The sequence below is a fragment of the Macaca nemestrina genome, chromosome 4 (genome assembly GCF_043159975.1).
Source record: "Macaca nemestrina isolate mMacNem1 chromosome 4, mMacNem.hap1, whole genome shotgun sequence".
In the NCBI taxonomy this organism is placed as follows: domain Eukaryota; kingdom Metazoa; phylum Chordata; class Mammalia; order Primates; family Cercopithecidae; genus Macaca; species Macaca nemestrina.
In genome coordinates, this window is record NC_092128.1 from 173,198,110 (window position 1) to 173,224,732 (window position 26,623).

Here is a 26,623-nt window from a genome sequence, read left to right on the forward strand (position 1 = left end):
ACTCGGTATACCACTGGAGGCTCTATGAGTAAACAGCAAACTGTTTCTCATGAAAGCAGGATGTTGGCAAACTGACAGTGTCTGCCGCCCAGAAGGAACGCTGGGGGCAGTCACGACCCAGGCACAAGTGTTTCTTGTGATTAGGCACATCTGAAGTCTGTTAGTAATAATGTGAGTCTGTGATCAATTAAGCAGCTGACCAATTGTTACTGCCTCCTCTCTGCCTTTTTTTTTTTTTTTTTTTTTTGAGACGGAGTCTCGCTCTGTCGCCCAGGCTGGAGTGCAGGGGCGCCATCTCTGCTCACTGCAAGCTCCGCCTCCCGGGTTCACGCCATTCTCCTGCCTCAGCCTCCTGAGTAGCTGGGACTACAGGCGCCCGCCACCACGCCCGGGTAATTTTTTGCATTTTTAGTAGAGATGGGGTTTCACCGTGTTAGGCAGGATGGTCTCGATCTCCTGACTTCGTGATCCGCCCACCTCGGCCTCCCGAAGTGCTGGGATTACAGGCGTGAGCCACCGCACCAGGCCCCTCCCTGCTCTTTCTACCCAATAAATAGGAAGGGCTGTAGAAGCTCAGGACGGCTGCCTTTGCTCACTAGGAGCAGGGAGCCCTTTTCTTCTTCTCCTGGCCCCTGCCTTTAAAACAGTTTATTTTGTCTTAAGTTTTCATTTCTAGGTTAGTCCCCCTTCATTCAGTCTCGTAATGACGGTCTCAAGCAGTAACAGCAGTAACTGCCGTAGTGACAGTCTCAAGTAGTAACCGTGGCAGTCTGCCACACCTGGGGGCAAATTTTACCCATAAAAATACACTGAATTCTTCAGTGCATTAGTCTGAATTGTTGAAAGTTGGAAGTGAAAGAATACAGAGAGGTACTCTAGCCTCCTACTATATGATGGTAAAACCTGAGTATCTGAGGGTTAATATGGCTTCCTTAAGTTTCCACACAGAAATACAAGGTTTGGGGAAAGCTCAGACGTTTTCTCTCTATCTTTTAAAATGCTATTTCTGCTCATCAGAAATAGCTCATCACTGCCTCCTATAACCACTTCTTTAGCAATTACACTCACTTACAGTATTTCATGTTGATTATTTGATGGATGTACCAATATACTACACTGGACTTAATGCTCATGCTAGAGGTCAAAGAAGGCACCCAGAAGGCAGGATGCAGGATAATAAGTCCTCTTTTCTAACCTCTGGTACTATTCTCATGAAAAATAAAATACCAAGAGAATACAAAATGAAGGAAAACCCTATATGTGGAATCAGCCCGTACGTTTCTGGCTACCTACCAAACATATTTATTTTAGCATTTGGTTATGATACAGACTTTGTGATTACAAAACCAGCCATGGATTATCCAAACCATAATGTGAAGACGAGTAACAGAACTGTGAAATTGGAATGCATCCCAGTATTAATTTTAGATAAAGGCCTATCACGCCATATGACAGACAAGTGATTGAGGTCTAGAGATGTTAAATTACTTGCCCAAAGTAACACTGCTAGTTAGTATCGAAACCAGAATTTGAATTTAAGTTTTCTAAACATACATTTTCATAAAAGTAAGAATCGATCTACTCAACCTGTTCAACAAATGACTATTAAGGGATTATTAATTGACAGACAATAATCTAAGCATTGACGATTTGATGGCAAGACAGATATCTTGACTATTTCCCTGGCATTTATTACCAGTGGAGATAGAGAATGTGGAGAATGACTCCCCCACCTCCAAGTCTCAGCTCTAGGTGTTCACATCCATGTGGTGGGAGCACCACTAGGAAAAAGTTTCTGACCTCCCTCTGTCCATTAGGAAGGTAGAGGGAGGTTTTCTGGTCTGATCAGTGGGCTTGGATGTGGAATCAGGCATTGCTTAATCAGCACCTCCTTTCCTTCCTATCAGGTAGCTTCTATTCTGCTCTACTTCTCTCCTAAGAATGATGAGGCCTCCAGTGGTCTAGCACTGTCTGTCTCTAGGTGAATGTCTTAGCCCATTTGGGTTGCTATAACAGAAGTACCATAAATTGAGTGGGTTATCAATAACAGAAGTGTATTTCTTATAGTTCTGGAGTCTGGAAAACAATCTCAAGGCACTGGCAGACCCAGTATCTGATGAGGGCCAGCTTCCTGGTTGAAGACTGCCAACTTCTCCTTATCTTCACATGGTGGAAGAGGCAAGGCAGTTCTCTCTGATTGTTTTATAAGAGCATTAATCCCATTCATAGATGGCTTCTCCCTCATGACCTAATTATCATCTCCTAAATGCTCCATCTCCTAATACCATCAAGTTAGGGGTTAGGATTTCAACATATGAATTTTGGAGAGAACATAAATATCCAGGCCATAGCAACAGATCAATCTATTTAATTCTGGAATTAATATCAGAACAACTCTTACCTTTAGATAGAGGCACCTATCTCTGTGAGAAGTAATTTCAGTAGTAAAAACAGCAGTTTACTCTTATTTGCTGACTATTTTGTTCTATTTTTCATTTGGTTCAAAAATTGCTGAGGGAAAGGAGTGTTACTTTTGGGATCGCCATCAAACTTAACACAAAAATTCAGATCAATTGTTAAGCAGCAAAAGTCTAAGGCCCTATGGAAACACGCAAGAGTGGTTTGGAAGATATGAAGGCTGTACTATCTAATTTTAGGTCATGTAATTCTGATTTGCTATTTATATTTTATTTGTGTATTGGTTTGCTTTTTTTGTTTGTTCGTTTTGTTTTGTTTTTTGAGGTGGAGTTTTGTTCTTGTTGCCCGAGCTGGAGTGCAGTGGTGTGATCTTGGCTCACTGCAACCTTTGCCTCCTGGGTTCAAGCGATTCTCCTGTGTCAGCCTCCCGAGTAGCTGAGATTACAGGCGCACGCCACCACACCCGGCTAATTTTTTGTATTTTTAGTAGAGTCGGCGTTTCATCATATTGGCCAGGCTGGTGTCAAACTTCTGACCTTAGGTGATCCACCCGCCTCAGCCTCCCAAAATGCTGGGATTACAGGCATGAACTACTGTGCCCGACCTAGTTTACTTTTAATAATGGGCCAGTCTTGCTTTTGAAATAGGCATCTTTTATACTGAAATGATATTATAATTCACTAGAAAGAGATTCATTACCATGTGTACCTATTCTAAAACTCACCCAAGAGTTTCTTTGCTCGCGTAGGTATAGGATGGTGACTCATAACATGGACCTTTGAGGCATAATTATAGCAAAAACCTAAAATATTTTCTTCTTTAAGAAAAAAAAAACAGTCTTCTGGTCAACTACATATTAAATGCACTTATGATTTTTATAGATGTAGTCTAAAATGGCAAATATATAGCATAAACTCTTAGAGTTAGCTCAGAAGAGCAAAGTTGGTCTGTGATGGTTACGAAGCTATGGTCTGTTTTAAACTTTACTTGTTATGTTCTGTCAACAGGAGGCACTAGAGAGTAACCGTCAGGCAGGAGGAAAAAGGAACTGTTCCTTCTTTGCCTTTCTGTATCTGTTAAGGTCACCCTGGCAATGGCAGTAGGTTCCAGTCTCCCCCTGCCACCTTCTGATTTGAAGAACTAGTCCCATTGAATGCCCACCAGAGAAATCAGCACACCCCAACAGCAGTGCCTCCTTCATAGAGGTCTGGCTCACAGTTCCACAGCATCCCCCTGTTCCGCTATCTGAATTGCGTCTCTCTTCAGAGGTCAGAGTCTCACTCATCTAGAGCTTACTGGATTCTAGCAACCCTGACTTCTTGCCTTTGTCCTGGATCCCACGGGTGAGGCTGCTTCCTGCAATCACTATCCCCATCATCTTGGCATTTCTAATACTTGTCTAACCAATTCTCTATATTAAATTGCCCTGGTTTCTGTTTTCCTGCATGGACTCTGAGCAGTTGCCCAATGCTAGGCATACTATATACATTTAGGAAAAGTTAAAATCCCAAATGGTCTTTCTCCAACCATTCTGGGTCCACAGCTAATACATAACATTCAATATCCAAGTCAGTTCTAGAACACATCAGCATCATCCACTCATCAAATCAGTAGTCATGTGAACAGACTGGTGCTCAGCAGCACTTCTAGAAGTAAAATGTTAAAGAAGAAAGTTCCCAAACAAAAACCCTTGACCATCATACTTATTGCATAGTATCTTTGCAATTAGGGCAAGGGTCAAAAGCCAGCAATATGAACTGGTTTCTGAGAAATAAGCTTAAATTATGTATGCATTCTTTAAAATTGTTTCTCAGATACATTATTTTACAACTAAAGTTGCCTCCAGACAGGAATAATGAGAGAGAAAGAGACAAAGAAAACGGGTGTTTGGGGGTACGGGGCAAAGGAAACAGAACTACGTGTTCTTGCCTTATGTTGAAATTCCATTCTTCAGACTGATTTAGCAACTATAATAAAACTCACTCAGCAGTTTGAAAAACTAAGTAAACATTCTCCTCATTGCTTTTTCTTAGCCCGTAAAAGACTGTAGTTTCTAATGATAATCCATTCATGGAGTCTTCCTCTGCCCGCCGTCTCTCCCTGATCAGGTTATATTCTGGTGCCCGGCTATAATCTACTTTTGATCTTCAGCACTCCTTGAGTTTCTAAATATGATGATCTCACCTATCAGCGTGCCTCTCCTTTCTTTGTTTGCATTTGCCTTTTATTTTACGGCTGTAGAAATAAACACATGTTGTCGCTGGATCTTCATATCAGGAAGGGGTATATGACTTGATAAGCTTTCTCACCAGCTGTTGAAAGTAGTCAGATTCCAGCCCAACCAAACTGGAGTTAACATGTTGTTTGCAAAAATGTGTCAGGCTTTTTACTATGTTACTCTTTTAAAAGGTTAATAATTGTAGAGTTTAAATGGTCAAGGTTAAGGTGAACCTTATTATTACCTGATTATGATATTTAGTGTCTTTAGTTGTGAAATCAGTTCCATCAGACATGGGCCCAGTGTCTACTGAAAGCTTTAATGATCTGGCCCGAGGCCCAGGCAGATTTTACTAGTACACTTAGGTACATGTGTTTTACAAGAAGGGTGGAGTCTCTGAGTTAAAATGACTGCACTTTGCAGCGTCTCTTCCGAAAATTAACTCATGGAGGAAATTCCGGTCTCCTATGGAGCTTCTGTTTTTTCTTCTTTTGAAACGTAAATTAGCACTAGCCCAAACACAGTGTCTTAAGGAAACATGTAAGTTAGGTATAAAGCTTCCATTGGTAGCTCTTGGCAATTCAGTAATTAAGGTGTAACAAAACTAAATGCATCTCTATTGAGTTAATGGCTTATTTGTGACGTGTAATGAAAATACGCCTGTATCTTTAAAAGACATTCCTGGGCTTGGATGGATTCTGATACACACTCTGGGAAAGGAACATGAGGAAGGAAGGCATAGTTAAACACCATAAAAAAATTTAACAGAGGTTGGGGCCAGGTGTGGTGACTCATGCCTGTAATCCCAACACTTTGGGAGACTGAGGCGGGTGGATCACCTGAGGTCAGGAGTTCGAGACCAGCCTGACCAACATGGAGAAACCCCGTCTCTACTAAAAATACAAAATTAGCTGGGCAGGGTGGCACACGCCTGTAATCCCAGCTACTCGGGAGGCGGAGGCAGGAGAATCACTTGAACCCAGGAGGCGGAGGTTGCGGTGACCCAAGATTGTATCATTGCACTCCAGCCTAGACGACAAGAGCAAAACTCTGTGTAAAAACAAAACAACAACAACAATAAAAATAACAGTTTATATCTAGAATGACAGAATCATCATATTTTAGAGGTGTAAGTGTTCATTAAATTCAACCTCCTCTTTTTTTCTGGTAGGGAATCTGAGGTCCAGAGACAAAATATGGCAATATCAGAACTAGAGAATAACCTCCTATTCCCAAGCCCAGTCTCCTTGTGCGACTCTGTGCCCTGTCTCTTGTCTCCAGTCATCTGCCTGACTCAGCTGCAGTGATAGGCATCATCTCCACTTCCCACAAATATGTGTGTGATCCCACAGACCACCAGGCAACTATCCAAATGGCCTTCAGATTTGATGTAGAAAAGTTGAAGGACTGTTCATTTGCAAAAATTCATTGGTTTTATATTTTAAAGACTTAAATGATCCCTGAAATTGCTTTCTTGGTCCCATGTTCTGTCTCAGCATAGCAAAATATATAGGCATCCCTGTGATAGGACACAGACTTCTAAAATCAACACGATGTTTCTAACAACCTTGTTCAATGATATCCTCAACCCTACTTGGTAGTGATCATGAAAACCCTTTGCCTTTAACAGTTTATTTTAGAATATGTTGCATAGTCATTTCTAAAGGTATTTACATGGAGATAAATATGCACCAAGTTTCATGTATGGAGTAAAGTTTCGTAACTGGGTCAACAGATGTTGACAGCATGGAATGATGTTTTGCAATCACTGAAAACAACAGAACTTCAGGGCTTGGGACTCTGGAGTTGAGGTCTCCTTATGCTCTTGATCAGCATAGAACGTGAGCCTACACTGGAATCAGAAGAATAACATTGTGCTCTAATTTAGATTAGAGAAGGATTTGGGGCTGGTTTTGTGTTTGGTTAAACCATCATCACTGAAAATTATTGTTTCTGTGTGTGCTTCCTAGAAATATGTCTCCCAGAATATTTTAAAAGTTTTTATTTTTAGAGACAGGGTCTTGCTCTGTTGCCCAGGCTGGAGTGCAGAGGGGTGCAATTGTAGCTCACTGCAGCCTCGAACTCCTGGACTCAAGTGATGCTCCCATCTCAGCTTTCCCAATAGCTGGGACTGTAGACATATTCATGCCCAGCTAATTTTTATATTCTTTTCTTTTCTTTTTTTTTTAGAGGTGAAGTCTTACTACTTTGCCCAGGCTGGTCTTCAACTCCTGGCCTGAAGCCATCCTCCCATCTCAGCCTCCCTAGTAGCTGAGATTACAGGCTAAAGCCAACATGACCAGCTCTTCCAAGAGCTGTGTATAATAGTTTCTCTGCCATGGAATAGCTGTGGTTGAGAACACCTTCACTGTGCCTTCACATTCAGGTTGGTTAGATACTTTCTAGACTAATGAGTTCATGCATTCTCTGGAATGAGCAGAGAAATGTTCCCTGAAAACCACTGCAACTATTTTGATCAGATAGAGCTGTCATACCAGGTCCCTGGAATACTTGTGTTTTTATATTATGTTTCTATTAATATTTTATAACACTACTATGGTTTTTTAAATCTAAAAGCAAAGAGAACTGTAGATGTTCTATGCCTCAGGCTGGATTGCACTGTTATGCGTACAATCTCTATTACCTATCTTTCAAGAGAGACAAGAAAAAAAGGAAAATATATGCTGGCTAAGTTCTCTCTTCTTTATCAACAGTTTTCTAAGTTACGGAGATAATATTCTTTATTATGATAATTATGCCCATGTCTTAAACAGATAATTAAAACAGAAAAAGAGCGGTAAATACGTATTTTCAAAAATAGTAGAACTATGACTTCTGGATATATACACAACAAGTTTAAGAATCATGATGAAAAGACATATATGTGTATTCACACACATATATAAGCTCACATACCTATTCACAATTATTCATCAAGTTAGCATAGTTATTGCCTTTATCTGGTTCCAAGAAAATCTTCAAAGAACCCATTAGCTTTAGTAGAAATTCAAACTTTAGTCATCATCCACATTAATGAGTTTATAAGAGATGGAATTCAGAGTCAGATGTGACCTGCCATGGTGAGGAGGCCTGGGGCAGTATGAGATTAATTCATCTCCAGTTTGAGGGTCTTTCTAGTTTACTGGGATGCCAAGGTTATGTGTTTTCAAGTCCATGATTCTCATATGGGGCCAGGAAGGGGAGTTGCTGGAAAATGCTTAACAAACCTCTTCCCTGCCCCTTCCTTTCCTTTTACAGGCTTTCCCTTCTCTTCCTTTTCCCATTCCTCTTTATCTCCACCCCATCTCCTTCTCTTTTCTTGTTGATGGTGGTGGTCCATGCTGTGTGTTCCAAGCCGGAAATTAAGAGCACTCTTGACTAAAGTCATACCTTTTTCTTTGAAAATTTACTTACTTGTTTATTCCTATTCTAGACTATTTCCCTCAAATTCAGGCAAGATCAGGAGTACAAATTCTAAATTTTATAAGGTTCCTCCCCCAAATTTTAGTTCTGTTTGGAACCAGTTCTTAAATATTTTAATTTGTAGATATTGCCTCCATGTGAGACATTCTCACATGCCATCTTGCTCTATGTATTGTGGAATGAAAATTTATGTAATTCAGTACTTCAGGCAAATGTTCTTTCCCAGAGGGATAGGCTACCTACGGCCAGGCACAGTGGCTCACACCTGTAATACCTACTTTAGGGGGTCAATGTGGTGGGATTAATTGAGGCCGAAGTTGCAGATCAGCTCTTCAAAGTAGACCCCTTCTCTGCATAATAATAATAACAAAAATTAGCCAATTGTGGTGGTGCACACCTGTGGTCACAGCTACCCAGGGGGCTGAGGCTGCAGGATTGTTGAACCCGAAGAGTTTGAAGCTACAGTGAGCTATGATTGTGACACTGCACTCCAGCCTGGGAGACAGAGCAAGATCCTGCTCTAAAAAAATAAAAAATAAAGATTACATATGCTGGGCACAAATTGTTCCTGGCATCTTTCCTTTAGTTTCCTAACTTAAGGCATCAAATGGAGTGTAGATGGCACAATCTGATGTTGGAGTACCAATGCTGAGATGTAGGAAGATTGTAATACTTTCATTGGGCCCAAAATATTTTTACTCTCCTTATATACTTTTCATTTCATCATCTATTGCTTCTCCTCATAACATTACACTAAAAAAATAAGTAAAATAAGGGTATGTCTGCATTCTATGAAATAAATGTCTTCCATTTCAAGTTCAATTTGCTTCCTAAGTGTGGTAACAATAGAAGAAAGCCCTAATGGGAGGGAGTGATGTCATCTGATTTACTTTACACCATGAACTCCTTTTCAAATAAATGCAGACTGGTTGTACCCTCACAATACAAATCTTCATTAATTTAGTTATTTACTAGTTACTTACTGCTAGACAATCTTCCCTTAAATGATAGGTAGTGTGACCTATTTTAGGAAGCACTGTTTTGGGTCCGGAGAAACCACTCTTTGTTACTAACTGGGTTCTGAACACTCTGAAATGGCAAAAAGTTGCAGGCAGAGAACACATATGTCACCTTTCTTTTTGACAGTAGAATTAGATGTGTTAAAACAAATGGCTTTGCCAACACTAAACCCTAGAATCAGACAGAGTTACCCATATCAGGGTAGCATGGGTCCAGGAGAAGTTCACTAAGATGGGAAAAGTATTGGGACTGGACAGCCTGTGGGCAATCTGCACATGAAAAAAAAAAAAGGATTCCCAAGATGGGGAGGGTCAGGGATAAAAGGCACATGGCCAGTTATTCTTCCTGTATATATCAATCATAAAGGTGTCTTCACCTCTCCAGAGGCTGAGTGAATAAAGGGTTAGAGAGAGGTCAGAAGAATATTTAGGGGAAAGTCATTCCTCATAGGAAACAGTAGTGAAAAAAAAGCCCTTTTAGTACCCTACACTACTACAACAAAAATAATTTAGATTCAGGCTCTAGCTTCCTAACAACTAGCTCTAAAACCTTGGATTGTGGTTCTCAATCACATCCTCTATAGAAAAAAAGGCTGTAGAGTTGGTGAATTTTAGGGCCTCTTCACTTTTATAATATAACAAAAAATACTGTCATTTGTCATTTGTTGAGTACTAGTCCCAGGCACTGTCAGAGCATCTTACACTCTCCTTTATTTAATTCTCAGAAAGTCCATCACTCTATAAAAATCCAGAGCATTAAATGGTGGTTTATGCCATACAACTTAAGTAGAATAGTCAGGATTGCAACTCAAGGTCAATGAGTCACTCTGCTCTGCTCATGAAATGTGAATTAAGGTGCCACACACAATAGATGAAGAAAGAAGCACTTGGTATCCTGGTATTTTTCTTTGAGTCTGTCAGCCACCAAATATTTCTCAAAATTACTCGAGATTTATATTACAACCAGCTATTGTAGTACAAAGTAGAAATCCGATGTCTTCCCCAATCTGAGAGGAAAGAGCTCAGAAACGACTCCTACCTATTAGAGATTACTGAGTAAAGCTGCAAATTGATGAAAAAGACTAGCCTCTGCAGTAATACGTCCCCAGTGCCTTCATTCTAGGTAAAAAATGATTCACCTTAAAAAGTCATAACTGTGACAATAATAATCGTCATTATCATAGTTGTTTCCTGAAAGACAGAATTCTGGACTTAAAATCTTTATTTTTTCTATTTTGAATGAAACCATTCCGGATTGAGAATATTTATTCTTTAGATAAAGAAACTTTAACATAATTCTTTGCATTAAATAGCAGAATCTGAATTTAAATTTGGGAATAGTATATTTTTGATTTAAAAAAATAAGAAAATTACTTTCTACTTTTGAATAATTTTTCCTTTAAATATGTGAGACCCTAGAGTTTGAGGCAGTGAACAGCTGCATCATCTAGAGTTTCCTGGATTCCAAACTGTAAGACACAGAAAACAAAGGTGAGAGCTGAGCTTTAAATGCTCTTCTGATTTGTCAGTGACCTGACTGTAGATACACAGCTTGGGGACTCGCTGAGTCCTGTCAATCAGATTAAACTCACAGACCAAAAAAAAACAAGCACCATGGGCATAATGAGTAGTTGAAGACAGGAAACATTTTGTTAGATCAGCTCTGAGACAACACCTATGCACATCTGATCAACAATTCAGTTTGCTTCTGATTCCAATTCTGCAGTCATCTAGAAACCATAAGTCCAGCTAGCACTGATATAAGTGGAAATTTTAACATGGACAGTACAGTACTGGGAGTTATGGATAGAGTTCCATGATCTTGGAATATTGTCTCATAATGCTGGGAGTGGCCGTATGGTTAATTGAACTGTCATGTGAGACCTCTGCTCCTTAAGGGCCTCCTGGTAGGTGGAAACTATTTTCCTTTAGTGAATCACATGTAGCACACTAACTGTATGATGAGAAATTTGTTAGGCACCTTGTGGTGAACTCAAAGAAAAAGAAAAAAATTAAGAAACTCAATGGAAGCAGGGTGCGGTGGCTCAGGCCTGTAATCCCAGCAGCTTGGGAGGCCGAGGCAGGCGATCACTTGAGGTCAGTAGTTTGAGACCAGCCTGGTCAAAATGGCAAAACCCCGTCTCTACTAAAGCTATAAAAATTAGCCAGGCCTGGTTGTGTGTGCCTGTACTCCCAGCTACTTGAGAGGCTGAAGCAGGAGAATCACTTGAACCTGGGAGGTGGAGGTTGCAGTGAGCCAAGATCATGCCACCGCACTCCAGCCTGGGCAACAGAGCAAGAGTCTGTCTAAAAAAAAAAAAAAAAAACTAAATGGAACAAAGAAGTTTCCTTGGCTTAGAAAATATGTAGACTCAATATACCAATCAGAAAATATATTCTATGAAAGAAGGGTTCAGAAAGATAGTGGTCAGTAATACAGTTTCAACATAGCAGGCAGAAATAAACATGAAAATTATGCTATACATTAATGCTTTTCATGGCATGCCAAATATAGTAGCTTTATCAACTCTTTAAACTATGTTATAGAGTAAATTGTTAGTCATCAAAACATAAACTGTCTTGCATATACATTAAAACAGATTTTCATGGTTAAGTAGATTGTGCATTAAATAAATTCTAGGGTAGGGTTTTGTTTGATTCATACATTTGGGACAGAAGGTACCCATTTATTTCGTTTTCTTGCACTTCTTTCTCTGTTGTCTATAAAAGTGAGGGGGGTATGCCTAAGAAACACCTGGATGCTTACAGCTCCTTATAGCTCATATTTGGACTTGTAAAATTTTTACAGCTGTGAAAAGTGATACTTCAGTTTATAATCAGGGTTTGTTTCTTACAAAACAAATGAAAATTAGGTGGTTATCTTTTATTTAGGAGGCGGAAAATTTAGGTCAACTATGCAGTGAAATTTACGGGAAAAGAAGTTTAAGTTGTGTATTTTTAAACATATGTAAAACAGCGTGGCTGATTTCTTGTCACTGGAGCTATGGACTTAGTGTGTTGTTTACTAAGGATATTCTTTGTCTAAATAAAATTTAACTAAAATTGAATCAGACAGACACATACGAAACCTCACATTCTATGGCTTTCTAGGAGTCTATGTGCTGTACAGGACTGATGCCTATTTCATTTTGTTATTCAACATTTTTATTAAAGTAGTTTGGAGAATGTTTTTGACTCTAGCAATTCCTAGAATGGGACCAACTTTATTTCTCAGTACTTCTATTTTTCTAAATTTTAAAAATTAATTGCTCATCAAAACATAATTGTTAAATCTAAAAATCACTTTAAGATTCTAGAACTAGAAATACCATTTGACCCAGTAATCCAATTACCGGGTATACACCCCAAGGGTTATAAATCATTCTACTATAAAGACACATGCACACCTATGTTTATTGTGGCACTATTCACAATAGCAAAGACTTGGAACCAAGCCAAATGTCTAGCAATGATAGACTGGATAAAGAAAATGTAGCACATATACACCATGGAATACTATGCAGCCATAAGAAAGGATGAGTTTGTGTCTTTTGCAGAGACATGGATGAAGCTGGAAACCATCATTCTCAGCAAACTAACACAAGAACAGAAAATCAAACACCTCATGTTCTCATTCATAAGTGGGAGTTGAACAATGAGAACACAAGGACACAGAGAGGGGAATACCACACACTGGGGCCTGTTGGGGAGTTGGGGGGTAGGGGAGGGATAGCATTAGGAGAAATACCTAATGTAGGTGATGGGTTGATGGGTGCAGCAAACCACCATGGCATGTATATGGTTATGTAACAAACCTGCATGTTCTGCACATGTACCCCAGAACTTAAAGTATATTTAAAAAAAAAAAATCTCCAATCCTCATTTCCAAAACTTCTCCAAAGCTAACAATTTTTACGTAGATGTGTTTTTGTAAAGCTATTTATTCTCTCTATATATGTACACACACATATATACTATAATATACAAATGTATATTACATAAAGAAATGTTTGTTTATTTGCAAGTGGTTAAACATAAAATATGCCACTCTACGTAGTTTTATAGATCTAATTTGTTAATTTTATAATTTTTGTCATATTAATTTATATGGATCTATGCCACCTTTTTATCTGTTGTAAAATATTTATTCATATGACTATAATTTATAGTCTCCAATTGATGGACTTTTTCATTGTTCTCAATATTTCAGTGTCCAGGTGGTGCTGATGTGAATATTGTAGAACTTGAAAGAATGTTTAGGTAGAAGGGACTTTGAGAAGTGAATTTACCTTGTCATAAAGTGTGGGTATTTTAAATATTCACATATATAGTGGCTCTGTCAAATTCCATTTCCATCTGCAGTATGTGAATATATTTTTAAGTTGCCATATGACTAACTTTAAAAAAGTTTGCCAAATGGATGATGAAAAATAATATTCTGGTGTATTGTTCAACCTATTACTGAGGTTGAACACTTTTTAATATTTTTATTAAATCATTTTTTGTTAGTAATTGCTTATATACTTTGCTTATTTTCTATTGACTCATTTGTTCTCTTTTTTTCTTTCTTTTTTTTTTTTTGAGATTCACTCTGTCACCAGGCTGGAGTGCAGTGGCGCGATCTCAGCTCACTGCACCCTCCGCCTCCCGGGTTCAAGCGATTCTCTTGCCTCAGTCTCCTGAGTAGCTGGGACTACAGGCATGCGCCGCCACGCCCAGCTAAGTTTTATATTTTTAGTAGAGATGGGATTTCACCATGTTGGTCAGGATAGTCTTTTAATTTGTAGGAGTTCTTGAATATTTTGGATAGTAATTTTATGGTACATATTGTATACATTATCTCTAAATCTGGCTTTTTTCCCCTATGCTTTGTTGCTAGCTTGATTTTCTCATTAATAGACTATTTTTGTAGGCTTAATATTTACAGAAACATTGAGTGGAAAGTATATGGTGTTCCGGTGGGCATTATCATCCCCCCATCCCTATACATACTCTTGCTTTATTTTTAATTTCTTCGTGATATATCTCATATGACCAGGAGCTTTTCATTTTGATGTAGCCATATTTGCTAATCTTTTATTTTACAATTATTGTTTGTTTGTTTGTACTTACTTGAAAAAAATCTTTGTTATCCAAGCTCTTTAAGGTAATGTCTTATATTTTCTCTTTTTTATTTTAGACTTTTTTTCTCTACTTAAATTTAACTACACCTCTTTTCAAATTTGCCTGTCACCTCACACCCTTTTTTCCATTGAGTACTCATACCCTAGTTACCTTACCATTCAGATGTCACTTCCATGCCATTTCTTCCCCTGAGTGTTCTCTTGTTCTTCAGGTTAGGAGCAATCTTCTTGCCTGCCAGAGAGTCTTGCAAAAAAAAAAAAAAAAAAAAAAAAGTAACTTTCTTTTCTTCCCTTGAAGTTTTTACATTGTACTTAAAATAGTCAAGACAGTATTATGTTTGTTTCAGTATATTACTCTTCTGAATAGCTCTTGAGAACAGGATCTATAGATCTTGATATCTCCAAAGAGTCCTACTCAGTGTCTCAAAGAATAGGTTTACCATTAACTTTTGTAAAGAGAAAAAAAAATGTATGTTTAGTTTGGACAACTGAATGCTCATTTGGGATACATGGTAATTATTTCCAAATACTTGAACACCTATTCTAGGTTAAAGGAATTGAAGTGGTCCTATATGGTCAATAGATCATTGCTAAAGGCAACTATACAGTATTTTTCTCAACATGAAGAAGAAATTTTCAGCAAATAGAATTCTCTGAAAATTGAACGAACTCACAAAGGAGTGACTTGATTATTCTCAGACATGTTCAAGCAGAAACAGTGCATTAATATTTCTTCTAAAGCCCTTTGTACACACATATTCCTACTGAAGGAATGAGTGATATATTAGCTCTATTTATATGCTTCATGAGTTTTAATTTTGGACATTGATTCTTGATATTGGAGATTCTTCCCCATCTTTCCAGACTTCGGTTACACCCATCTCTGGGGATCATTTTATTTTTCTTTAAACATGATTTGTTTTTTATTTACAAAAATGCTTGGGATGTTTATCATGTTGTTTTCACCACTCAGATAGATGATTTTATTTTTATTTTTTGGATAATAACTTATAGAGGTTAAATCACTTCTAGGAGGTTCAATATTAATTTAACTGCTGAAACCTTATCTACAAAACCAATGAATACACATACTGTGCTGAGAAACATATATATTTAATACTCTATGTACTCTTTATTAAATTGATTTGTTTTATAAATGTTTCCAAATTTCTGTATATCAATATTATTGTAGACATTCTAGTTGAGATAACCATAATATGTTTAAAACAGAACAAAACAAGTCAGAAGCTTATGATTCCATATTGTACTTTTTTTTTTTTTTTTTTTGAGACTGAGTTTCACTCTTGTAACTCAGGCTGTAGTGCAGTGGCACAATCTCGACTCATTGCAACCTCCGCCTCCTGGGTTCAAGAGATTCTACCGCCTCAACTTCCCAAGTAGCTGGGATTACAGGCATATACCACCACGCCCGGCCAATTTTTTTTGTGTGTGTGTGCGTTTAGTAGAGACGGGGTTTCACCATGTTGGTAAGGTTGGTCTCGAACTCCTGATCTTAGGTGATACACCCCTGCCCTTGGCCTCCCGAAGTGCTTGGATTACAGGCATGAGCCACCACGTCCGGCCCCTTCTTTGTATTTTAAATTTAGACTCTAAACTAAATGGCAGGAAAGCAGCATTTTGACAACGCTATGTATATTGCCCAGAACATGGATGAAATTTTAGTAAATGTGAAATAAAGCATAAGGAAAGCCATTACTTCCAGTCAGAAATTTGTTTATTAACTAAGAACGAGGACATATTCCAGAGTCATAATGCAATAAATCAGCAAGGCAGGATAATAGGAGAATCCTGAACATAGATTAAACGTAATTGTAAAGAGTCTCTAACAGTATTTGTTCTGCTTTCAACAAACAATCTTCATGCTTTAGCTAATTCTGAGGCTTTTTCTTAGGCATGGAGAACAAAAGCTGAGTACCAGTGAATCTTGTTTTATGGCTTCTCTGGAAGAGAAGATTTGCTGAAGGCTTCTCTTTTTGAGCTCTAGTCACCACTGCTAGTTGCCTGTTCTTACAATCAGTCAATAAGAAAAGGATGAAATAGTTCAACTTATTATGCTCAAGATACTGTTATCTCTCAGCTTATTAGCAACGTGCTAGTTAGGTAGTTGACAAAAATATTAATGAAAAGCAAAGCCATCCGAACGAACTTGCATGCTGGAATCTGCAGTCAAACCATGGAGGTCCCATTTCATCAGGAAAGGTAGGTGATAATCACACTGTCAGACAAGGAACAGTGACAGCCAAAGTAAGAAAGCTGGTGATGGCTGTACTTCAAATGGAGTCTCTTTGGTAAGTCCATTGTGATAAATCTCCGAAATAACGATGTTACCTTCAGGGTCAGCTTTTAGTACAAAGAGCAATAACAGAACAACAGAAAAAAAGAAAAGCTAGCAGGTGATACTGGCTGTGGTTAATAAGCCTGGGAGCTATATTTGAACTTAATGTAACGAGATTCTTAGGCCGAATAAAGAGATTCAGCAGAAAATTAGACATTCTACTACTTAGTAGAATCTTCCCCACTGGGCAATTTCCAGTTGCTTATAAATTCTGTAAGTTGGTCAAAAGCATTTCAGAGGTCTGCTACCACTGCATAAATACCTCAGAGGTGGAAAGGTACTGGGTATACAGCTCAGAGACCTGAAGCTTCTAGATAAATAGCTCAGTGGTCGGCAGCTCGTAGGCCTGTAGCTCGTATAGTGATAATTGCTCATTAAATAGTTTTGGGGTTGCCAGCTGTTGGAAGTATAACATAATGGTGAGACGTAGCTGGGTATGAAGCAAGGATTTTGGTAGCTTTTATACCCCAAAGTACTCAATCTGCAGTGGTTTGGAGTTTGGAAACTCTTGGATGAGCAGTTAAGCTGTCCAAAGCAGTTGGAACCATTGTAGAGGGTTTGGCAGGCTTTGGATGCACTTTGAGTGGGTGTGTGGCAATTGCATACATACCCGTTGGTCTGAGTGCATGGGCTGCAGCTGGGGCTGGGTTTGATGTTGGTAGTTTCACAGACACTGAAGACTTGGCCTGCTGATGGGGAGTTGCAGGGCACAGAGGAGTTTGATGGGTCACAACCAGTGGTGCTGCAGGTCTTGGGCTCACAGCTGGGAGATTCGCAGGTTGGTGCTTCACCGTAGGATTCTTGGCAGTAATCCAGGAGCCAGAGATTTCCTTGGTAGCTACTGGGTAAGTAGTGTCCACAGGCAGGGCTTAAATCATTGGAGCTAAGAGTAACAGAAGAAGTCACTGGGATATAACAGTGAGTTCGATATGATGTGCAGACCCCAGGATAGCCTGGAGTAGACATGGAGCCTGTATACATGCTCAGTGGTTGCTGTGCAGTGTGGCTGTGACCTAAAGACGTTTTATACCTTCCCTGGTGATTGTCAGAAGCCTCTCCAGACTCTTCCTTCTCTCTGCTTGGGGCGAAAACACAGCAACATCTCATTAGGGTGTTGGTTAGCCACAGAGGCTAATGTTTTCACACGTGTAAAAATAAGTTTCTTTTAATTCTTCAAAGTATCCATAATCACCACTTTGACAATCACCCATCACTCATCATCTGTAGACCATAGCTTCAACAAATAGTGATTTTCACGTTAATAGGCAAACTCTCATGTGTCAATCAGAGGTTAACAAGAGTTCATGTGTCTATGGGCTTCTGCAACATGGTTATTTAAAGGTTCACAAGGACTCAACTAAAGCAAGGAACCTGTATTTTTCCACTCTGTTAACTATTGGAAAACACTGAAGGACTTAATCATATGCTCTGAAATAAGCCAAGTAGTTTGTCTGTCTCAGCGTGGTTCTTCAAAAGCAGGCATTGACCTTTCAAGAATCAGTCTCTCCAAATATGTACTAGACTCTTACCTGTGCAGGGCCATATACTGGTAACAGCTTCTCATGTAATGTATTAGGAGAAGTCCACAGGTAAGACTCACAGCAATACTTGGGACACTTGGTGACCTACACCAGGCTAAAAATGAACTTGTTCCCAGGAGGCATTTGTTGCTAAGCAACCAAGACTTCTGTTAAATCCCTTCTTAAAGAGTGTCTGCAATGTGTGCTATCAAATAAACCCAGTTTTGCAAGATTATACCTTCCTAATTGACTAAGGTTACAAATCACGTGTTCCATTGCCTGCTGTAAACCCCAATTGTCGTCAGATGTAAACATTTTTCCCATTTTTCCCCAAATAAGTTATCTTATTCTTCATTTGCTTTCTTTTGCATCTACACTTTATTTTACTCCTGTGTTGAAAAATGCAGTTATTTTTAGTTTATGTCAACAAAAGGAAATAACTGTTTAAAAGTTTTATCTGAATAAACTGTGTAGTTCTTATGAGCACTGTATATATTAAATAGCACTTTTTACTACTCAGGGTGAAGGCTAAATAATTTTTTTTAAAGATTTTAATTTAAACTGAAGAATTGAAATTTTGTTCTTCAAAATATAAAATTATAATTTATATTTCCAGCCGCCATTGAATTGGAAACAGCAATGCATTTATTAACAGTGAAGAATTCAGACAGAGAATAGAACAGACTTCTGGTAGGATCAGCTATAGGGATAGTTTTAAAAATTAACTCTCATTGTAGCAAACTATGAGATTTCTCTCACTGTTTTTGGTTACTTTTCAGTTAGATTTTTCAAATGCACACCCATTTAAACCTACAGATACTCTCTTTTTTAAAAAAATCTCCATTTTCTCAGTGCTTTTCTCAGTATATTTATTCTGTAAGTTGACAAGCAATTCTGTATTAAACATGTTTTGCTGCCTTCTGCAGTTTCTCTCAGGTAACAAAGGCCACAATCATGAAACCATATTTCCAGCAAATTGTTTGGCTCTAGGGAGCCTTGGGATTTTGTGCAGAAAATGTTAGTCCTGAGGCAGGCAAAATAGGAAAGAAGATACATAGACAGTTAGTTGATGGCCAACTGTCTGCTACATTACTGAGCTCCAGCGATACACAGAAAAGCCAGAGGTTGATGAAGCTTTATTTCTACACTTCTCTATTGTATCATTGTTGCCTCTAGTCTTTTTTTTTCTTAGGCATCCTTGAAGCAGGTTTGAGGGCTAACACCATTAACAAACACAGAATGAGTTAAGTCAATTACCTGTAAATCTCACATTCTTCCCTTCCATCTTAAAATTAAATAGTGAGGTATTTTGAATTAATTTTATTCACACAGGTGGAAGTCAAAAAAATAATGTGGAACATCATATGGCATGACCAATATTCAAAGCATGAGCCATTACAACATATTTAAATTGATTTCGGTATGATAATATTCTAAACATATAAACAATGAGATTTCAGAAAGCAACCCTAGCTCGCCTCCTCTCATTTGCTTTTAGGTTTCATCTCCTTCCTTACTCAGAATATCACACACCTATGGAATCATCACCCCATCCCATTCACGCCATCATTTTCTGTACGTGATACTTCTGCAGAATTGTCTCCTAATCTCAACTTTTGAAAGAGATGGAGCACACTGCATCAGAAATACAGCAAAATATAGCAAATACCAGCTTCATAGCGATGGCAGGCTTGAATAGAAAATAAACACCACTGTTGCTTGAGTGGCATTGTGGTCTGAAGGCTTTGGAGAGGCATATGCAGTTCTCTGTTTTCACTTAACTCCTAAAATAATGTTTTCTTCCATTAATTTCCCTGTTATTAGTATTTGTTGTGTGCGGAAGGCTAAATAATGTACCCACCCAAGAGGCCCGCTTTCTCGTACTGGGAAATCTGTGAATGCTACGTGACATGGCAAAAAGGGACTATGCAGGTGTGACTAAATTAAGGATCTTGAAGTGGATTATCTGGGTGGGCCTGATGTAATTTCCAGACAATATGAGGATGGAAACAGAGTTTGGAATGATGTGGCCACAAGCTAAGGAATGTCAGCAATCGTTATAATCCAAAAAAGTAGGGAACGGATTTCTTCCTGGGGATTGCAGGAGGAATCAGCACTGTGGATAACTTCGCTTTAGGTTGGTGAAGCAGATTTTGGACTATTAGCCTCTAGAACTGTAAGCAAATGCACTCTTGTTTATGCCTTTCCACTGAGTTTGTGGTAAGTTGTTACGGCTGTCACAGGAAATAAATACACTATGCCAGAAAAGTATAGGAAAATACAATAGATAGTCCTGACGTAGTTTGAGAAGTTTGTGCTCTGTGTTCAGGGAAAGTTTAAGATGTAAGGAATAAGCTTTCTAGCCATCAGATAATTCAGAGAGATACCAATACTGTCTGGAATAAGCAACAAACTTCTTGTATCTAATGAGCCAGTAGATTCCTTTCCTCATTAAAAAAGAGTTATGGAACTCTTTCCCAGTTTTATCCAAAGGTTAAAAATCCTTTAGGGTAAACAGAAGATCAAAGAAAGCTAAATTTTCCAGTAAATGGCCCTTAAACAAAATAATAGAGGACACTTTCCTAGTCTTTTAGGTCAAACAAAATTTTATACTCCCTTTTGCTACTATATATGCAATAATGTATTTTTCCACTTGCCAAAATGGTGTTAAATTAGGCAAAACTGATCTTATGATTGAAAAAGCAAAATGTTTGTGAATCCATACTTATATAACAATTGAATTGCAAATATTGAGTCAAAAAGATTCTTAAATTTAGCGTTGGTAACCTAAAATGTTGGTTACTTGCTGTTTACAAGTAGCATTTATATTGCAGTAAATGTAATGCAGCATTTACATTGTTGGCTTAATAGATTATTAGTGGTTTAAAAAGCTGAAGAACAGATGAGAAATATAAAAATTTTTAAGAGACAAAAAAATGAAGGTAAAGCATTTAAAAATGATAACACAAATGAGTGGAAAGATAGGAATTTTCATGTTTAAATTCAGGGAAACATGGTATATATGTAATGAAATACAGCTGTAGTAAAAGTTAAACATTTTTAAATGGAACTGTCAGGATTGTGCCCTAATGAGTTATGCATTACTTTCTCGCTGACTACCATTTAAATGTATTTATTAGCATGTACCTTTGGAAAATTGTTCTCTCTCAGTACATCAGTATCTTCTTACATAAAACTGGAGCTAATAGCATGTACTTTGCAGGACTTTCCTGCAGATGCAATGAGATAATAAATATGAAAATACCTAGAAAAGTGCAATGGACATAGTAGATACAAATTAAATCTTTTCTTTCTAATTTTCTAAAGCTCCACTTTAGGGAATTCCAGTCACCAATTAAACTAAAAAAATATTATTCACAATTTACTTTGATGTTGTAAACACATAATCCTACAATAATCATTGTGTCCTCTAAAAGTAAATGCTAAAATTGAACAATTCTACCTTGTGTAGTTAAGAAAAACGACTTGCTTGACAACAGATTACTAATGACTCCTCTTGTATAACTCATATCCTTCAGTGCCATATATCATTAGCTAGTTCCTGGAAGCTGCATATGCATTGCTAGCAATAAAGGCTCAATGCTCAAATTCCCTGGATACTAATCCTGTTTCTGATGCTCAGTTTAACTACCATGTGCTTCTGTAACTTAATTTCCACATCTTCAAAATAAAGTTAATAGTAGTATTTGCTCCATAGGTGGCTATGAGAATTAAATAGGTAGCTGTGAGAATTAATAGTAGTATTTGCTCCATAGGTGGCTGTATTTATTGAATTAAATAAATACTACTAATAGTAGTATTCATTCAATAGGTAGGTGTGAGAGTTGGTCAAGCACAGCATAGGAAATACAGTTTTGTGTAGCTGATGTTTTGATGTCAACCTTTATCATTATCATCAGCCTATAATGTTTGTTAGTATTATTATTTTTCATTGTCATTATTGGATCTCATCTAAAACCCGCTGCATTTTGTATTTGTACATCAAAAGCAAGAAGAAAGATAGAAAAAAGAAAGAAGGAAGGAAGCAAGAAAGGATGAGATGAAAGGAGGGAAGAAGGAAGGGAGAGAAGAAGGAAGGAGGGAGGGAGGAAAAATGGAAGGAGAGAGAGAGGAAGGGAGGAAGGAAGGAAGGAAGGAAGCAAGAAAGGAAGGAAGGAAGGAAGGAAAAACAGAAGGAAAAATCATGCCAGAATAGCCTGTTTTAGGCTAGGTAACTTGCTATGATGTGTATAAATTATATGTTGATCTTAGAAATTAAATTTGGAGGAATTGAATAAGTTGAAGGCATTTACCACCATTTACCTGGGAAATAAGGATCCCAGAGAGGGCATACCCCATAAGGGTACACACCATTAAAGTTAGTCCACCTAGAGAGAAAAGCTGGGCAGGGGCTGTGGCTGAGAGGAAATAGTTTTATTTGAAGTTTAGATTTGTTATTCTAGAGTTGAAGATTATGGTCACCAAGCAATTGACAACTTCCAAGTGGCTTCTAGATTAGTCAAAACCTGAATGAATAAAAATAGAGATAGTATGAAAGATAAAGAAAAGTCTTTGAAATATAACTTATGTGGGTCTTCGGGCAAGTTTCTTGACCTATTTGAATTTTCTTATCTGTAACAATCGGGATAATAGTATCTTTTCATATGTGCATTGGAAGATTATTGATCATGTAGTGGTATGCCCAGTCCATTGAAGATGATCAATATGGTGGAATAGTTACTGGAATATGAGCAGTTGCTTGTAAGAAGAACAAGTTCCCAGTGAGTAGGTGGAATAGCTGAATTAATTAGTTACATACATATAACAGAGAAACAGGTTCAAAGTAATAACAATTTTCTCTATGCAAGGATCCATGGGAGGGCACGGGGTAGGACTTAAGTTTAGTTCAAGAGGAAAAAATATTGTGCTGTCTATTGTACAGAACTAAAATTTATGTAACCCCTTTGTGCTTAATCTTGTGGGGCAGACTGGGCATTGTAACTTGCTCTGTTCAATGGTAATTTAGAAGACATATGTAGTGCTGATGAGCAATTAATTTTCCTTACTATTTTCCCTCTGCCTCTACTGGCATTATACCTGATAGTGAAGATCCTCTATGTCTGGGTTCCAGAATGAGAATGATTTGGGAACTGAAACAATGAATGTGTAGTAGGGGTGATAAGGACACCATTCCAATTTTAAGCATCTGGAATTCTGAAGTTGTTGGTTGCTATGGCAACATGTAGTCTATTTGGGCTAAATAATTCTCTTTTTAAGTGTTAGAAAATACAGGTGCATATTTAATGTTTACGTAGTAGGATATGTGCATTCAGATTCTTGAAAGGATCTATCCTGCCTGCCTTTTTCAGATACTCTTTCTTTTCTTTCTTTGCATTATATTTGTTTAGTGAAACTAGCTGTCCTTAACTTCATTGAAAATAATGAAGAACCAAAGATACTCTTTTCTATATCATTTGAAGACAGACTATTTATAAATAACCATGAAACCTTGTCTTCCTATTCAAGGACATATTACTGGCATAGAAATCAAGAATCCCTGGCAGTGAAAATTTTCTACTGAAGAAACAATTAGAATCTTTTAGAATTTGAAAAATTTCTAGTGAAGAAACAATTACAGTCTCTTAGAATTTGATCACATAAAACAGGACATGTTAAAACAGCACCTGAACTATAAACACAATGATCCATCAGCCTAAGAGCAAATCTTCAACCTAAAGATAAAATTTCTGTAAAATGCTGTCAGGCAAGACACTGAAATAACAATTCAGCAGTTCTTCTACGAAATGGAGATTGCCAACCCACAAAATCAGAACAAGCTGGTTGGAAACTGCTGTGCATGAAGGAAACAGGTTGGAAACCATGAGACACGTAATTCAGGGCTCTGAAGCTGTTGAATATAGAACCTATAGGTTCATAACCACAGGAGGAAGAGCTCAAAGGACAGCAGGTCCTGGACACAAAATTCAGTGGTTGACAGCCACAAAAAATAAAGCTCAGTGATTGACAGCCATAAGAGATGTGGTTTTGGGAGAGGCAACTACTGAAAAAAATAGCGTTAAGATCTGTTATGCATTGAGAATTGGCAGGAACTTGAGAATTAAAGATTGATAGAAAAACAGCTAGTTGAGTAGCAAGGTCTGGAGACACAATAAGTAGTAGAAACTAGCAAGAAATTTCACAAATTGCATGCACACAACTGGATGAATGGTAGCTGGAAGGTTTACCACATTTCTCTGGGGAGTTTTCTGGAAGCCAAATTCAGCGTTGGTTGGAGAAGCACAGAGCATGGCTCCAGTTTACATGAGTAGGGCAGAGTGCAATGGATGAGGTGACAAGAACATGGCAGTAACTCCCAAGACAGCAGAAGTTGTAGTTTCCATAATAGCAGATGCTGGCTGACATGACAGAGTCTGAAGTAAGGCTTTCATTCAGATAAGTAATAAAGAATAGCTTATCTAAGTCTACATCAAACTAGACCAAATTGCTTCTATACCTCGGTAGCTATATACCCAGACTCTCCGCCTCCCAATATTTTAGATTAATTTGCATCGTAATATCTCATGAATTTAGTGTTGTGTTGCCTATGAAGATAACTTCCTTTCCATCCATAAAATAAGTTCGGTTTTAATCTTCTATATATCTACAATCCTAATCTTTCTCCTGTTTATCAGGTTTGAGAATGTATATGATGTAATTACTTGTATATTTTATCTGCTTTGCTTCTGCTTCCACCCCCAAATAATGCTCAATTAAAAGGAGTCCATTTGAAAGGATGTTTATCCTATTCATTATCTACAAGGAACCCCAGTTAGGAAGGCATAGTCCTCATCCTGGAAGAAGAGATACAATGTTGCAATGCTTAGAGGAGGTGTACCTCCCAAAATAGTTTCCATCTATCAGTGTTTCTTGAGTTTTCCAGACAAAATATCTCATACTATTCCCTGTTTTTCATACTTAGCTGAGAATCTAATTTTGTGATGTTGCTATCTGTATATTTGTGTTGATAGTCAATTTTATATAAGCATGTTAAGGTACATTTTAAAGAGCTCAGCTCTGACAACTTAATATTTTTCATACTTAAAATTCGTGTTTGATTTCCAAAGACTTGAGAAAAGACACATAATATTTCTACATGGTAACACTGATGACATACTTACTTTTACTAGTACAAATATCTTACATGTACCTGTGGTCTTCAAATAAGAGGATAAACATGACATAAATAGTCATCAGCTTGTGTACTAGCTTTCCAGAATTAATGGATGTCTTCATCTGAAACAATTTATCAGGAAGACCAATTTGGTCTTCATGCAATTAGCTACACAAGGATTACGCAAAACTGTAATATCATATAAAAAAGATGTTCGAACACTGCTTACTTGGATACTATGGAAGGAACAACCATCTTTATTTTGAATTCTTCCCCAAAGATGCAAGTTAATGTTTACAGGCATCTATTTCCTGGAGTCACTTGTCTTCCCAAACCAAAACATTCTATTCTCAAGCATCTTCTCACTTATCAACGGTGAGGGAGTTGTTTATGAGCGGAGGACACTAAAGATTCCAAGTAGCCACTTGACATCTCAAGAGTATCACTGATGATCCTTTTGTTGAATACTTTGCTATTGTACAATAGTCCTATTGTCCCTGCATTGTTCATTGAAGATTCTGGAAGGCTGGTTATTATTTTATTTCTGAGGAAAAGATAGTGAAATATCTTTTTAATTGGAAGATTTTACAGAGCATTCAGAAAAGTGAAGATATCTCATCACCCATGCAACACGCACAAAGGAAGAAAAGAAAACAGAGAGAGACAGAGAAAACACATTTATGATATATTTTTGATATTTATTGACATAAACATGACATTTGGTACAGATGTAATATAAAGTTCTTTCTCTGAATTTCACATTTTTTTTTTTTTTGTTTCAGATAGTGAAAGAAAAAGTGTTTGACATTTCACATGGGAAATTTTCAAAGTCAGTGTGCTACATTCTTGTTAAAGAAAGCCTCAGATCACATCAATGTAAAAGAGGACTATTAGGGGTAAAAAGGAGCAGAAGAGATTGGAATCATCAAGGATTGAGGTAAGTTTGAGAATCTGTCTGACATTTTTCCATCTTTTCTGAGAATTTTAAGCACTCCAGATAAGTGAAATCTTTCAAATCCTTAATATGCTTCCAAAGAAGATTCCTCCAAAGTGAAATATTGTAGTTCAGGTGTGTGCACCTCACCTAAATGCCTCATAATTTAGTTGAGGTTTATGTTCGCTTCTTATATTCTTTGTGAAATTTGAAAACAAGTGGTAACCAGCTAGTCTATAAAATATTTTCCTCAGCATATCGGCATGTTACATATGGGTTTCACAATCAAAATTAAGGTTTTTCTTTTTAAACCGTAGTGAAAATAGATTTGATTGCAATAGAATTGCTATTGAAACATATCTGGTAACTGGAAAGTCATTAGGGCTACAGTTATCAAACTAAATATAATCCCATCATTAATCATCAGTAATTAAAATTTAA

General features: G+C 37.6%; 2 protein-coding genes and 1 long non-coding RNA gene across 4 annotated transcripts in view; 1 reads left to right on the forward strand and 2 right to left on the reverse strand.

The window, feature by feature from the left end:
• The first annotated feature begins 290 nt into the window (after positions 1-290).
• Positions 291-26,623, forward strand: part of LOC139362986 (uncharacterized) — a 114,323-nt gene continuing 87,990 nt past the window's right edge. For both annotated transcript variants that reach the window (XR_011622779.1, XR_011622780.1), the window contains exons 1-2: positions 291-392; positions 26,031-26,185. This is a non-coding gene — a long non-coding RNA (uncharacterized lncRNA). The remainder of the gene's footprint in view (positions 393-26,030; positions 26,186-26,623) is intronic.
• Positions 15,919-17,620, reverse strand: LOC139355364 (keratin associated protein 24-1). Its single transcript, XM_071094109.1, has one exon. It carries the CDS (start codon positions 17,536-17,538, stop codon positions 16,780-16,782), a length of 759 nt encoding a protein of 252 aa, XP_070950210.1. The 5' UTR covers positions 17,539-17,620; the 3' UTR covers positions 15,919-16,779.
• On the reverse strand, positions 23,838-24,171 carry LOC105472760 (keratin associated protein 25-1). Its single transcript, XM_011726286.1, is given in 2 exon segments — positions 23,838-24,155; positions 24,157-24,171. Coding segments are annotated over 2 exon segments (333 nt in total).